The sequence below is a fragment of the Coregonus clupeaformis genome, chromosome 19, assembly GCF_020615455.1.
Source record: "Coregonus clupeaformis isolate EN_2021a chromosome 19, ASM2061545v1, whole genome shotgun sequence".
NCBI lineage: Eukaryota > Metazoa > Chordata > Actinopteri > Salmoniformes > Salmonidae > Coregonus > Coregonus clupeaformis.
Genome location: NC_059210.1, coordinates 38,146,899 through 38,161,183, shown reverse-complemented (window position 1 = coordinate 38,161,183; position 14,285 = coordinate 38,146,899). Strand labels below are relative to the sequence as shown.

Genomic DNA, 14,285 nt, shown 5'->3' with positions numbered 1-14,285 from the left:
GTGAGTATAAATAACTCCATTATCAGTGATTAGTGAACTGTCACAGACACACCTGCTGATGTTATGATAAGAACAGGACAGTAGGCTTTTTCTGTTATCATAGATCTGGGGTGTATTCACTAGAAACCAAGCTAGCAAATGGGCCAAGATGGGGAGGGGCTTACCCGAACTTGTCCAATAAGAAACTAATAAATACACCCCTGATGTCTGGTTTAGAACAGGTTTCATTCAGAGCCATGCCTGTTTCCACATGCACTAATGTAACAGCGCTGTTGATTGGCGGTGCTGGCTGGCAGTGACCAAGGGGTGGGGTTAATGTTTCTTAAAAAGGTTACAGACAGAAAGCTTGGGTTTTTCAGAGTTGAGGATACACTTGATATGCACATGTCAAAGAGCCAAGGGGATATCCAACAAAGGGGACAGGATATTGATACCTCAGTCATAACAGGAAAGGAGAGCAAGACCAACCTGACGGTGGATAGAATGGAGAGTGTTGACATTGAATTCTGGTATTTCTCTTCTCTGTATACAATGGTTACAGCCCTATACATTGGGGCAATTATAACTAAGGCGAGAGGGAGTCATGATAGGGAATACTGGACCTTTGCACTTTTGGCTCTTGGGGGGCCTCTGTGCTTTTTGGCCCTTCCAGGTTACCGCAGTCTGCTCTTTCTGACCTGCAGCCTCTGGTTGTGCTATGTAGTTCTGGGCAGACGAGTGGACATGCTGACGATGCAGGGAAGAGCTGTGCTGATTACAGGTAGGTGATGCGGATATACGGGTGCCATACACTGACATTATCATACCAACCGCTGTCAACAAAAATTGACTGATACTTCCTATTCATAACATAGTCAAGACGTGAGGCCCCTTAAATCTTCTGTACAATCTTATTGAATGTGGTTTCAATACTGCTGTGAGTGCTTTGGGTACTCATGAATGAAGTACACGTGAACATTGGTACAGTGTGTCAACTGGTGTCCAATTTATTTGTTTCTCTCCAACGTGAACAGGTTGTGATACAGGTTTTGGTCATGCCCTAGCGAGAAGGCTTACTGACTTGGGAGTGACTGTGTTTGCTGGGGTTCTGGATGAGACCAGCCCAGGAGCAGTGGAGCTGAAGAGACTGGGGTCTGAGGGGCTACAAGTCGTTCAGCTGGATGTGACAGACGCTGGGCAGATAAAGCGGGCTCACCACTACATCTGCACTCAGGTTGGGGAGGCAGGTAACGTGTCGTTCACTATAAGAACTATAAGGCGCATTTCCACTGAGGATTTACCCCAGTGTTTAACCCAAAAGGCTGACTTTTCTGTTTCCATCTATGCGGACCGGCACCTGTGTCTTACTGGGCCATGGTTCCGGCGGACTGGCTCTGACGTAGAGCCAAGGCAACGCCCTGGGTACTTTTCAGTTTATTAGGTACACCACCCAGTTCACGAAAATGGCTAGCTCCTACAGACAGTGAGTCAAGTGGCTGTGGCTTGCTAGATAAAGCAGGCAGACAGGCAGAGACATTCAGTTACGGTTTGATTGAACGTTAAGATGGGCAAAACGAGTGACCTAAGCGACTTTGAGTGTGGTATGATCGTCGGTGCCAGGCACCCAGGTTCCAGTATCTCAAACGACCAGCCTCCTGGGCTTTTCACGCAGAAAGAGTTAATACAATATTTACCAAATAAACTAAAGGGGAAAATAAAGGAAAAGTAACACAATAACGAGGCTATAAATAGGGGGGTACCGGTACCGAGTCAATGTGCGGGGGTACAGGTTAGTCAAGGTAATTTGTACATGTAGGTAGGGGTAAAGTGACTATGCATAGATAATAGACAGCGGGTAGCAGCAGTGTAAAAACAAATGGGGGGGGGGGGTCAATGTAAATAGTCCGGGGGGTCAATTGATTAATTGTTCAGCAGTCTTATGGCTTGGGGGTAGAAGCTGTTAAGGAGCCTTTTGGTCCTAGACTTGGCGCTCCGGTAGATCTTGCCGTGCGGTAGCAGAGAGAACAGTCTATGACTTGGGTGACTGGAGTCTTTGACAATTTTTTGGGCTTTCCTCTGACACTGCCTAGTAAATAGGTCCTGGGTGGCAGGAAGCTTGGCCCCAGTGATGTACTGGGCCGTACGCACTACCCTCTGTAGCGCCTTACGGTCAGATGCCGAGCAGTTGCCATACCAGGCGGTGATGCAACCGGTCAGGATGCTCTCGATGGTGCAACTGTAGAACTTTGTGAGGATCTGGGGACCCATGCCAAATCTTTTCAGTCTCCTGAGGGGGAAAGGTGTTGTCGTGCTCTCTTCACGACTGTCTTGGTGTGTTTGGACCATGATAGTTTGTTGGTGATGTGGACACCAAGGAACTTGAAACTCTCGACCCGCTCCACTACAGCGCCGTCGATGTTAATGGGGACCTGTTCGGCCCGCCTTTTCATGTAGTCCACGATCAGCTCCTTTGTCTTGCTCACATTGAGGGAGAGGTTGTTGTCCTGGCACCACACTGCCAGGTCTCTGACCTCCTCCCTATAGGCTGTCTCATCGTTGTCGGTGATCAGGCCTACCACTGTTGTGTCGTCAGCAAACTTAATGATGGTGTTTGGCCACGCAGTCGTGAGTGAGAAGGGAGTACAGGAGGGGACTAAGCACGCACCCCTGAGGGGCCCCAGTGTTGAGGATCAGCGTGGCAGACATGTTGTTGCCTACCCTTACCACCTGGGGGCAGCCCGTCAGGAAGTCCAGGATCCAGTTGCAGAGGGAGGTGTTTAGTCCCAGGGTCCTTAGCATAGTGATGAGCTTTGTGGGCACTATGGTGTTGAATGCTGAGCTGTAGTCAATGAACAGCATTCTCACATAGGTGTTCCTTTTGTCCAGGTGGGATAGGGCAGTGTGGAGTGCGATTCCGTAATCTGTGGACCTGTTGGGGCGATATGCGAATTGGAGTGGGTCTAGGGTAACCGGGATGACGCTGTTGATGTGAGCCATGACCAGCCTTTCTAAGCACTTCATGGCTACCGACGTGAGTGCTACGGGGCGGTAATCATTTAGGCAGGTTATCTTCACTTCCTTGGGCAAAGGGACTATGGTGGTCTGCTTGAAACATGTACAGTGAGGGAAAAAAGTATTTGATCCCCTGCTGATTTTGTACGTTTGCCCACTGACAAAGACATGATCAGTCTATAATTTTAATGGTAGGTTTATTTGAACAGTGAGAGACAGAATAACAACAAAAAAATCCAGAAAAATGCATGTCAAAAATGTTATAAATTGATTTGCATTTTAATGAGGGAAGTAAGTAACATGACTTAGTACTTGGTGGCAAAACCCTTGTTGGCAATCACAGAGGTCAGACGTTTCTTGTAGTTGGCCACCAGGTTTGCACACATCTCAGGAGGGATTTTGTCCCACTCCTCTTTGCAGATCTTCTCCAAGTCATTAAGGTTTCGAGCCTGACGTTTGGCAACTCGAACCTTCAGCTCCCTCCACAGATTTTCTATGGGATTAAGGTCTGGAGACTGGCTAGGCCACTCCAGGACCTTAATGTGCTTCTTCTTGAGCCACTCCTTTGTTGCCTTGGCCGTGTGTTTTGGGTCATTGTCATGCTGGAATACCCACCCACGACCCATTTTCAATGCCCTGGCTGAGGGAAGGAGGTTCTCACCCAAGATTTGACGGTACATGGCCCCGTCCATCGTCCCTTTGATGCGGTGAAGTTGTCCTGTCCCCTTAGCAGAAAAACACCCCCAAAGCATAATGTTTCCACCTCCATGTTTGACGGTGGGGATGGTGTTCTTGGGGTCATAGGCAGCATTCATCCTACTCCAAACATGGCGAGTTGATGCCAAAGAGCTCGATTTTGGTCTCATCTGACCACAACACTTTCACCCAGTTCTCCTCTGAATCATTCAGATGTTAATTGGCAAACTTCAGACGGGCCTGTATATGTGGTTTCTTGAGCAGGGGGACCTTGCGGGCGCTGCAGGATTTCAGTCCTTCACGGCGTAGTGTGTTACCAATTGTTTTCTTGGTGACTATGGTCCCAGCTGCCTTGAGATCATTGACAAGAACCTCCCGTGTAGTTCTGGGACGATTCCTCACCATTCTCATGATCATTGCAACTCCACGAGGTGAAATCTTGCATGGAGCCCCAGGCCGAGGGAGATTGACAGTTATTTTGTGTTTCTTCCATTTGCGAATAATCGCACCAACTGTTGTCACCTTCTCACCAAGCTGCTTGGCGATGGTCTTGTAGCCCATTCCAGCCTTGTGTAGGTCTACAATCTTGTCCCTGACATCCTTGGAGAGCTCTTTGGTCTTGGCCATGGTGGAGAGTTTGGAATCTGATTGATTGATTGCTTCTGTGGACAGGTGTCTTTTATACAGGTAACAAGCTGAGATTAGGAGCACTCCCTTTAAGAGTGTGCTCCTAATCTCAGCTCGTTACCTGTATACAAGACACCTGGGAGCCAGAAATATTTCTGATTGAGAGTGGGTCAAATACTTATTTCCCTCATTAAAATGCAAATCAATTTATAACATTTTTGACATGCGTCTTTCTGGATTTTTTTGTTGTTATTCTGTCTCTCACTGTTCAAATAAACCTACCATTAAAATTATAGACTGATCATTTCTTTGTCAGTGGGCAAACATACAAAATCAGCAGGGGATCAAAAACTTTTTCCCCTCACTGTATATATATATATATATATATAAAATATTTGCCCCTGGTGGGATATGCAATGAAATCAATGTGTATTTTTCATCATGTAAGGCATAATTCAACATTAGAAAGCAGCATTCTTGGTCCATATTCTTATTTATCAGGATGCCTACACCTCTGCTTGCACACCTGGATTGTACTTGAAAATCTATGGCAAGACTTGAAAATGGCAGTCTAGCAATGATCAACAACCAACTTGACAGAGCTTGAAGACTTTAAAAAAGAATAATTGCACAAAACAGGTGTGCAAAGCTCTTATGAGACTTACCCAAAAAGACTCACAGCTGTAATCACTGCCAAAGGTGTTTCTAACTCAGTGGGGTGAATACTTAACTAATCAAAGTATATTAGTGTTTTATTTTTCATTAATCTAAAAAGAATGTTAGAATTGTTCTTCCACTTTGACATTAGAGTTTTGTGTAGATCGTTGACAAAAAATTTACAAATCAATTTTAATCCCACTTTGTAACACAATAACATTTGAAGAAATCCAAGTTACGATAAACTGGTCTTGGGCATCACTGTATGAAGCCTAGTGTACTTATCACTTTTTCCAGCTTCGTCCTCTCCTCAGGGCATTGGGCTCTCTTTCAACTGGAAAGGTTTCTTGCAGCCTGTTAAGATGGAATTTACATTGGCACTTGTGAATTCCATCTTTTGTGTTCCTTTCCATACCCACAGCACTGCCGGGAAGCAATCCAATTACGATCTTGTCTCATCGCTGCAACTCCCCAATGGGCTCGGGAGAGGCGAAGGTCAAGTCATGCGTCCTCCGAAACATGACCCTCCAAAACGCGCTTCTTAACACCTGCCCACTTAACCCGGAAGCCAGCCGCACCAATGTGTCGGAGGAAACACCGGTCAACTGTCGACCGAAGTCAGCCTGCAGGCGCCCGGCCCGCCACAAGGAGCCGCTAGAGAGCGATGAGCCAAGTAATGCCCCACCGGCCAAACCCTCACGACACTGGGCCAATTGTGCGCCGCCCTATGGGACTCCCGGTCACGGCCGGTTGTGACACAGCCTGGGATTGAACAGGATTTCAGTCCTTCACGGCCTAGTGTGTTACCAATTGTTTTCTTGGTGACTATGGTCCCATCTGCCTTGAGATCATTGACAAGATCCTCCCGTGTAGTTCTGGGCTGATTCCTCACCGTTCTCATGATCATTGCAACTCCACGAGGTGAGATCTTGCATGGAGCCCCAGGCCGAGGGAGACTGACAGTTATTTTGTGTTTCTTCCATTTGCGAATAATCGCACCAACTGTTGTCACCTTCTCACCAAGCTGCTTGCCGATGGTCTTGTAGCCCATTCCAGCCTTGTGTAGGTCTACAATCTTGTCCCTGACATCCTTGGAGAGCTCTTTGGTCTTGGACATGGTGGAGAGTTTGGAATCTGATTGATTGATTGCTTCTGTGGACAGGTGTCTTTTATACAGGTAACAAACTGAGATTAGGAGCACTCCCTTTAAGAGTGTGCTCCTAATCTCAGCTCGTTACCTGTATAAAAGACACCTGGGAGCCAGAAATCTTTCTGATTGAGAGGGGGTCAAATACTTATTTCCCTCATTAAAATGCAAATCAATTTCTAACATTTTTTACATGCGTTTTTCTGGATTTCTTTGTTATTATTCTGTCTCTCACTGTTCAAATAAACCTACCATTAAAATTATAGACTGATCATGTCTTTGTCAGTGGGCAAACGTACAAAATCAGCAGGGGATCAAATACTTTTTCCCCCTCACTGTAAATATTACAGACTCAGTCAGGGAGAGGTTGATAATGTCAGTAAAGACACTTGCCAGTTGGTCCGCGCATGCTTTGAGTACACATCCTGGTAATCCGTCTGGCCCCGCAGCTTTGTGAATGTTGACCTGTTTAAAGGTCTTGCTCACATCGGCTACCGAGAGCGTTTTCACACAGTCGTCCGGAACAGCTGGTGTTTTCATGCATGCTTCAGTGTTGCTTGCCTCGAAGCGAGCATAAAAGGCATTTAGCTCATCTGGTAGGCTCGCGTCACTGGACAGCTCGCGGCTGGGTTTCCCTTTGTAGTCCGTAATAGTTTTCAAGCCCTGCCACATCCGACGAGCATCAGAGCCGGTGTAGTAGGATTCAATCTTAATCCTGTATTGACGCTTTGCCTGTTTGATGGTTTATCTGAGGGCATAGTGGGATTTCTTATAAGCATCCGGATTAATGTCCTGCTCCTTGAAAGCGGCAGCTCTAGCCTTTAGCTCGATGCGGATGTTGCCTGTAATCCATTGCTTCTGGTTGGGATATGTACGTACGGTCACTGTGGGGACAACGTCGTCGATGCACTTATTGATGAAGCCGATGACTGAGGTGGTATACTCCTCAATGCCGTTGGATGACTCCCGGAACATGTGCTAGCAAAACAGTCCTGTAGCGTAGCATCCGCGTCATCTGACCACTTCCGTATTGAGCGATTCACTGGTACTTCCTGCTTTAGTTTTTGCTTGTAAGCAGGAATCAGGAGGATAGAATTATGGTCAGATTTGCCAAATGGAGGGCGAGGGAGAGCTTTGCATACGTCTCTGTGTGTGGAGTAAAGGTGGTCTACAGTTTTTTTTGTGACATGCTGGTAGAAATGAGGTAAAACGATTTGTTTGTCTGCATTAAAGTCCCCGGCCACTAGGCTCGCCGCTTCTGGATGAGCATTTTCTTGTTTGCTTATGGCCTTATACAGCTTGTTGAGTGCGGTCTTAGTGCCAGCATCGGTTTGTGGTGGTAAATAGACGCCTACGAATAATATAGATGAGAACTCTCTTGGTGGATAGTGTGGTCTACAGCTTATCATAAGGTACTCTACCTCAGGCGAGCAATACCTCGAGACTTCTTTAATATTAGACATTCCGCACCAGCTGTTATTGACAAATTGACACACCCCCCCGCCCCTCGTCTTACCAGACGTAGCTTCTCTGTCCTGCCGATGCATGGAAAATCCCGCTACACCCGCTATAACATCTGCTAAACACGTGTATGTGACAAATAACATTTTATTCTGATGCCATAGTCAGGATTTGGCGTAAGCAGTATGAGTCCATTGCCCCATCCTGCCTGGTGTCAACGGTACAGGCTGGTGGCGGTGGTGTAATGGTGTGGGGAATGTTTTCCTGGCAAACGTTAGGTCCCTTGATACCAATTGAGCAACGCTTTAACACCACAACATATCTGGACATTGTTGCTGATCAGATGCATCCCTTCATGGCTACAGGGGGGTCCGACCCGGTACTAGATGGATGTACCTAATAAACTGGCTGTACGTCACAATGGCTAACTGAACTTTAACACCTTCTCACAAAGAAAGTTGTTGATCTGCTCGCCACAAGTCTTTAGTGTCACACTCCTATTGGAAACAACACTAGAGCTTACATTAACATAAAACACGGGTGACCCACTAGTTTGGGGGTAAGTCTCAGTGGAAAAGCAACAATAGATGTCATTGGAAAAGGCACCAAACTTTACATACAGTGGGGAGAACAAGTATTTGATACACTGCCGATTTTGCAGGTTTTCCTACTTACAAAGCATGTAGAGGTCTGTAATTTTTATTATAGGTACACTTCAACTGTGAGAGACGGAATCTAAAACAAAAATCCAGAAAATCACATCGTATGATTTTTTGCATTTTATTGCATGACATAAGTATTTGATCACCTACCAACCAGTAAGAATTCCGGCTCTCACAGACCTGTTAGTTTTTCTTTAAAAAGCCCTCCTGTTCTCCACTCATTACCTGTATTAACTGCACCTGTTTGAACTTGTTACCTGTATAAAAGATACCTGTCCACACACTCAATCAAACAAACAGACTCCAACCTCTCTACAATGGCCAAGACCAGAGAGCTGCGTAAGGACATCAGGGATAAAATTGTAGACCTGCACAAGGCTGGGATGGGCTACAGGACAATAGGCAAGCAGCTTGGTGAGAAGGCAACAACTGTTGGCGCAATTATTAGAAAATGGAAGTAGTTCAAGATGACGGTCAATCACCCTCGGTCTGGGGCTCCATGCAAGATCTCACCTCGTGGGGCATCAATGATCATGAGGAAGGTGAGGGATCAGCCCAGAACTACATGGCAGGACCTGGTCAATGACCTGAAGAGAGCTGGGACCACAGTCTCAAAGAAAACCATTAGTAACACACCACGCCGTCATGGATTAAAATCCTGCAGCGCACGCAAGGTCCCCCTGCTCAAGCCAGCGCATGTCCAGGCCCGTCTGAAGTTTGCCAATGACCATCTGGATGATCCAGAGGAGGAATGGGAGAAGGTCATGTGGTCTGATAAGACAAAAATAGAGCTTTTTGGTCTAAACTCCACTCGCCGTGTTTGGAGTAAGAAGAAGGATGAGTACAACCCCAAGAACACCATCCCAACCGTGAAGCATGGAGGTGGGAACATCATTCTCTGGGGATGCTTTTCTGCAAAGGGGACAGGACGACTGCACCGTATTGAGGGGAGGATGGATGGGGCCATGTATCGCGAGATCTTGGCCAACAACCTCCTTCCCTCAGTAAGAGCATTGAAGATGGGTCGTGGCTGGATCTTCCAGCATGACAACAACCCGAAACACACAGCCAGGGCAACTAAGGAGTGGCTCCGTAAGAAGCATCTCAAGGTCCTGGAGTGGCCTAGCCAGTCTCCAGACCTGAACCCAATAGAAAATATTTGGAGGGAGCTGAAAGTCCGTATTGCCCAGCGATAGCCCCGAAACCTGAAGGATCTGGAGAAGGTCTGTATGGAGGAGTGGGCCAAAATCCCTGCTGCAGTGTGTGCAAACCTGGTCAAGACCTACAGGAAACGTATGATCTCTGTTATTGCAAACAAAGGTTTCTGTACCAAATATTAAGTTCTGCTTTTCTGATGTATCAAATACTTATGTCATGCCATAAAATGCAAATTAATTACTTTAAAAATCATACAATGTGATTTTCTGGATTTTTGTTTTAGATTCCATCTCTCACAGTTGAAGTGTACCTATGATAAAAATTACAGACCTCTACATGCTTTGTAAGTAGGAAAACCTGCAAAATCGGCAGTATATCAAATACTTGTTCTCCCCACTGTATATGGAGAAAGAAGTGATCCTTTTCTGACCCAAATAATGCCATAATGCACATGACATGGAAGGTCTCAAGTCCACACTCCCTTTGACTCTCAGGTCTTTGGGGGATTGTGAATAACGCGGGAGTCCTGGGCTTTGTGGCAGATGGAGAGATTCTGCCTGTGAGAGTATACAGGGAATGCTTGGCAGTGAACTTCCTTGCTGCAGTAGAGGTCTCTCAGGTGTTTCTTCCAATGCTCCGACACTCCAGAGGCAGGCTAGTCAACGTCTGCAGTATGGCAGGTAACATATGTGGACTGTTTATTGGTTATTGTCAAAACAAAGGGTTAGGGTTAACCTTGAGCAGTCACTCACAAGTTATACTGGCTACGGAAACAGGATTACAACTATCCCACTTATGACACCAATGCAATTTCAAAGCAAGTATAGCTGGCCAAGCAATTTCCAAGCATGTAAAGTTGGCCAATAACCTCCACTACTACTCAGACAGCCTTATAAGGTGAGGAAACTGTAAATATAACGAATCTTGTACCTGTAGCCAGTTTGACATGCGACTCTGTGCTCAACGTTAACCCTAACCCTTTCCTGTTGACGATAAACCAAAAAATCTGTTTGTGCAGGTGATGTACCCGTCCCTGGGTTTGTGGCCTATGGAGCATCCAAAGCAGCCCTGAACACCTTCTCTGGAGTGATGAGACTAGAGTTGGCCAGATGGGGTGTCAACGTATCCACAATTCAACCTGCAGGCTTCAGGACAAGTATGTATAATAAATAATGACGAAATGTTATATGAGAGTTGAAAATGTAAATGCTATGACCTGAGACAGCGGAGAACTTCAGCCTCACTCTCCAGCGCTCTTAGTTGTTGCGGAAATGTACCCAGTACTGCTGTTTACTTTGTGCATCGCTGAGTCTACTGTACCTTTAAATAAACATTGTTTTCCCCGTTTTGATTTGCCTAATCAACGGACTTGTCTATCATTTGGTTGAAAACGCAGATATCTTCGGTAGCAGTGATGACTGGAGCCGCTACCAAGAGGAGATCTTCACCTCTCTATCCCAGGATGTCCGGAAGGACTACGGCGAGGCCTACATCTCCTCTCTCCAGACCCGCTTTTCCAAGATGGCCGACATGTCCTCAGAGGACCTGCATCCCGTGCTAGATGACATGTGCCACGCCCTGATGTCAGTGGCCCCCAGATCCGTCTACACCCCTGGCCAGTCTGCGTGGCTCATCCCCTGCCTCCACCGCCTCTGCCCCACACAGTTCTATGACATCATTATTACAAGTCTGTTTCAGTTCAATAGTAGTCTGCCAGCTGGGCTCCAGGCAGGAGGCTCAGTGGGTTCGAAGACTTGATAAAATGCGAGATAACTGATGTGATGTCGGGCTATTCTTTCCCAAGGTTCTTTATGGGAATGCTTCCATAGATTAGTATCTCTCCATCTTCCCTCATGCTTGGTTGGCAGGCTTTGTATCAACACAGCACTTTGACAGCTTCATAATCAAGGCTATTGAAAACCCTTACTTGTTATTGTTTGAATGAAGTTATTTTTTTGTCCATTTCTCACAGAAAACAAGACAAACCGCCACATTGGGTTATAGTTTTAATGAAACTATACCCTTGTCCATGGTACAAGAATGTGGGCTTCATTTCCTGTGTCCATAACCCTCAATGCATCTTGAAGAAATATATTTTTTAAAAGAGGATATATAACATCCATTCAACTTTCAAATATATGCCTGTAACATCTATGGAAGTTACCTATGGTTCATGAAAACACAGCAGTAAAAAAAAAAAAAAAGTTTGATGCACATAAAAACATCCTGACAGTCCTGACATACTTCATTTAAATAAAAAGCATGCCCTCAGTCCTGAGGCTTCAAAAAAGCCCTCTTTGTTTCTGTCTCAGTTGCGTTTTGCTTAACATCCTCAATCGCAGACCTCTCCCGCTTCTTAGCAAACTTCTTTTTCATGCTTCCCACTAAGCTCTCATACCTACAATGTAGAGAGAAAAGTTCATCAGACGGCGATGTAACAAAACAGTTTGAAATCATGTCAAAATAAAACATGAGTTCTTTCCTACCTTCTAGCCATGTCTTCATCTGTGATATCAGTCTCCATTCTGCTAATTTCCTCCTCTTCCTCCTCTTCCTCATTTGGAGCGTTCATCACTATCATTAGTTTCTGGACGGAGAATTAAACATTTACACCAATGAAACAATCACATTTAATTTGTCTAGTCTTAATTTGATAAACCATAAAGCTGTGATTGTAAATAAACAAGTACCTCTACTTCTGTATTGAACCCCTTGAATGACATTCGTCCATACTTCAGGTCTTCACATGGCCCAAAACTTCTTTCTTCTATGATGAAATTCCTAACCAAAGACAGGAAGAACAATATAACATATGCCAACATTTGAGCCGAGGACACTAGAGAAAATACTAATCTCTCTCCAATGTCTGATGGTATGTTGCTGGACATTGGAAAAGAGTGGCAGTTGTGTCTTCAAACTAGCCTACATCCTATGGGGGATTTATTATTTTTTATAATTGATGGGATGACTAACTTAGAAATAATGCATTCTTGAATGGGCTAATGTAGGTTGTGTCACCTGGCAAGCTGTGATTGATGTGAAGAGCTGTTTTAGGGGGTAAAATGAGATAAGGATTTATGTCTCCAAATACTAGACAATACTGGTTCTTTGTGATCTGTGAACCATCCTTGGACGTAGGAATGGTGTCTAGGGGAGCTGGCTCTTCTCACCATGACAGGTTGTTATGATAAACGTATGCCTGGAAACAGGGATGCGCTAAGAGGCGGGGGACTAGCCTGTGCGCCAACGGATTGGCTGAGTAAGTCTAAACCACGCTCAAGTCTCTACTCTGATTGGCCAGCAGAGAGGTGGGAAACTCTCTCTCTGTCAGAGTATTTGAGGAAGAACCTGGAACAATGGATTTAGTTCTCTGAAGTGCCCTGCGAGGTATTTCAAGGAGCCCGTATATACGAAACATCATATTTACCATTGAAGGTTTTTGCATTAATTAAAATAACTAGTATATCTTAGAAGTTGTGTTGACCTCTTTTGTTCCTAATGCCAGATTTGAATTGACGCAACTTTGACAATCCTTATGTAATTATCCCAATATGTGCAGGTGGACAGTGAAAGGGTCATACTCTTTAGCTTTGAGTTCTGGCAGGTCCAGATACCAATGCTCGTCACTGATGATCCTCCTCTCCTCTTCTTCCAGTTGTTTCTTTGTATCTGCATCCAGGCCTCTTTGCATGAACTAGTAGACAGAATGGCAAATGTAGAAGTACAGTACAAGACGTGCATTGGAGTCTGACATTGCTGAGTAACTTCAACAGGGTGTCATATGAATCCCTTACAATTGAAAAGGTGTTGGAGAGAACCCATAGCCATAGGTCTGAACAAGCTACAAAACACAATACTTATCTAGTTAGCTTACTGAAAAGTGTGTTGACAAAGATATCTCACCTGACAAACCAAATAAGTTAGCCAGCAAAGCTAGCCTGGTTGCTCAAGCCTAGTTAGCCAGGTTACTTGGCTAGCTAGCTAGATCAGAGATGGTTTTAGTTGGATGCCACTTTTACCATTTATCAACAGCTCCATCAGACTGAGGTTTAGCAACGTGTCTACTAGCAGAGGCAACTTTGCTAACGTTAGCTAGCGGCTAGTTGGATAACTAACTAGTTAGCATGCATTTCTTACCTTCATACGCAAGAGGTTTTTGGAGAGTTTCGCGTTGTCATTGGCCATTTCAATTGGAGATTCTGGTACTTTTGACACTACACTATATGTCAGTCTTCTGAGTGACTGCAAAAAGCTTTGTTTTTCAGTAAACTGCCACTTTGAATCCTAAATGTTTCCACGAGCTCGTATCCACGCCTTGCGGTATAAAACTCAGACTCGACCAATCGATCGAAGATTCACCTTTCTGCAGCGCGCAGATTGGAGAGGATCTACGATCATTTTTGCATGTTACTCCCTCACGGTAAAGGATAGGATTTGGGGTAGGTAATCTGATCGTAGATCTGTGCCTATAAGGCCGGGTAACTAACTTCAGAGGAAGAAAGCATTCTTGAGGGATGTGGAATTCAGTGGTTATTATTGCTGATTTAAAAACTATATTTAACCACCTAAATAATTGTATCGGCACTGCCAAAAACAGATATTAATTAATAGTAGTGGAAATATTCAATAACATCAAATGAAATAGATAGATAAAATATAGATTGAAGTCTATTTTGTTTATATTTTAAGCAGATGTATTGTTTTCCAGCAGCTACAGTGATGTTAAACTTGGTGAATTTTCTACTTGGTGTGATTTCGGAAACACCTCTCAGCACCCACCTACCTCCGGTCTACTGGGTTTTGTCTAGAATGAGTACAGCTTTTGTCAAAATGGACTTTTCATAGCAGGTTTTGGAGAACTTACGCAGCATGTTAGGATAATTAAC

General features: G+C 44.9%; 2 protein-coding genes across 3 annotated transcripts; one reads left to right on the top strand and one right to left on the bottom strand.

Annotated features, from left to right (window-relative positions):
* Positions 1-284: 284 nt before the first annotated feature.
* hsd17b2 (hydroxysteroid (17-beta) dehydrogenase 2) lies at positions 285-11,285 on the top strand. Of its 2 annotated transcripts, XM_041837922.2 has the most exons (5): positions 285-760; positions 1,014-1,226; positions 9,894-10,079; positions 10,418-10,555; positions 10,796-11,285. In XM_041837922.2, exons 1-5 carry the CDS (start codon positions 316-318, stop codon positions 11,155-11,157), a joined length of 1,344 nt encoding a protein of 447 aa, XP_041693856.1. In that variant the 5' UTR covers positions 285-315; the 3' UTR covers positions 11,158-11,285. The 2 variants fall into 2 exon arrangements, with proteins under 2 accessions (XP_041693856.1, XP_041693857.1); XM_041837923.2 differs by lacking the exon at positions 9,894-10,079 and having other exon boundaries at positions 286-760.
* A 103-nt stretch (positions 11,286-11,388) lies between these two features.
* mphosph6 (M-phase phosphoprotein 6) lies at positions 11,389-13,887 on the bottom strand. The gene is made up of 5 exons (XM_041837924.2): positions 13,537-13,887; positions 12,981-13,093; positions 12,090-12,180; positions 11,886-11,986; positions 11,389-11,797 (listed from the first exon to the last, which is right to left on the bottom strand). Exons 1-5 carry the CDS (start codon positions 13,582-13,584, stop codon positions 11,668-11,670), a joined length of 483 nt encoding a protein of 160 aa, XP_041693858.1. The 5' UTR covers positions 13,585-13,887; the 3' UTR covers positions 11,389-11,667.
* Between the last annotated feature and the right edge of the window lie 398 nt (positions 13,888-14,285).

Coding starts and splice junctions, on each gene's coding strand:
- hsd17b2 (XM_041837922.2), top strand. CDS start 316: ATGTTTCTTAAAAAGGTTACAGACAGAAAGCTTGGGTTTTTCAGAGTT. Junction 761..1,013: donor AAGAGCTGTGCTGATTACAG/GTAGGTGATGCG, acceptor CAACGTGAACAG/GTTGTGATACAGGTTTTGGT. Junction 1,227..9,893: donor CACTCAGGTTGGGGAGGCAG/GTAACGTGTCGT, acceptor TTTGACTCTCAG/GTCTTTGGGGGATTGTGAAT.
- mphosph6 (XM_041837924.2), bottom strand. CDS start 13,584: ATGGCCAATGACAACGCGAAACTCTCCAAAAACCTCTTGCGTATGAAG. Junction 12,181..12,980: donor CCAGAACTCAAAGCTAAAGA/GTATGACCCTTT, acceptor GTCTTTGGTTAG/GAATTTCATCATAGAAGAAA. Junction 11,987..12,089: donor GGTTCAATACAGAAGTAGAG/GTACTTGTTTAT, acceptor TTCTCCGTCCAG/AAACTAATGATAGTGATGAA.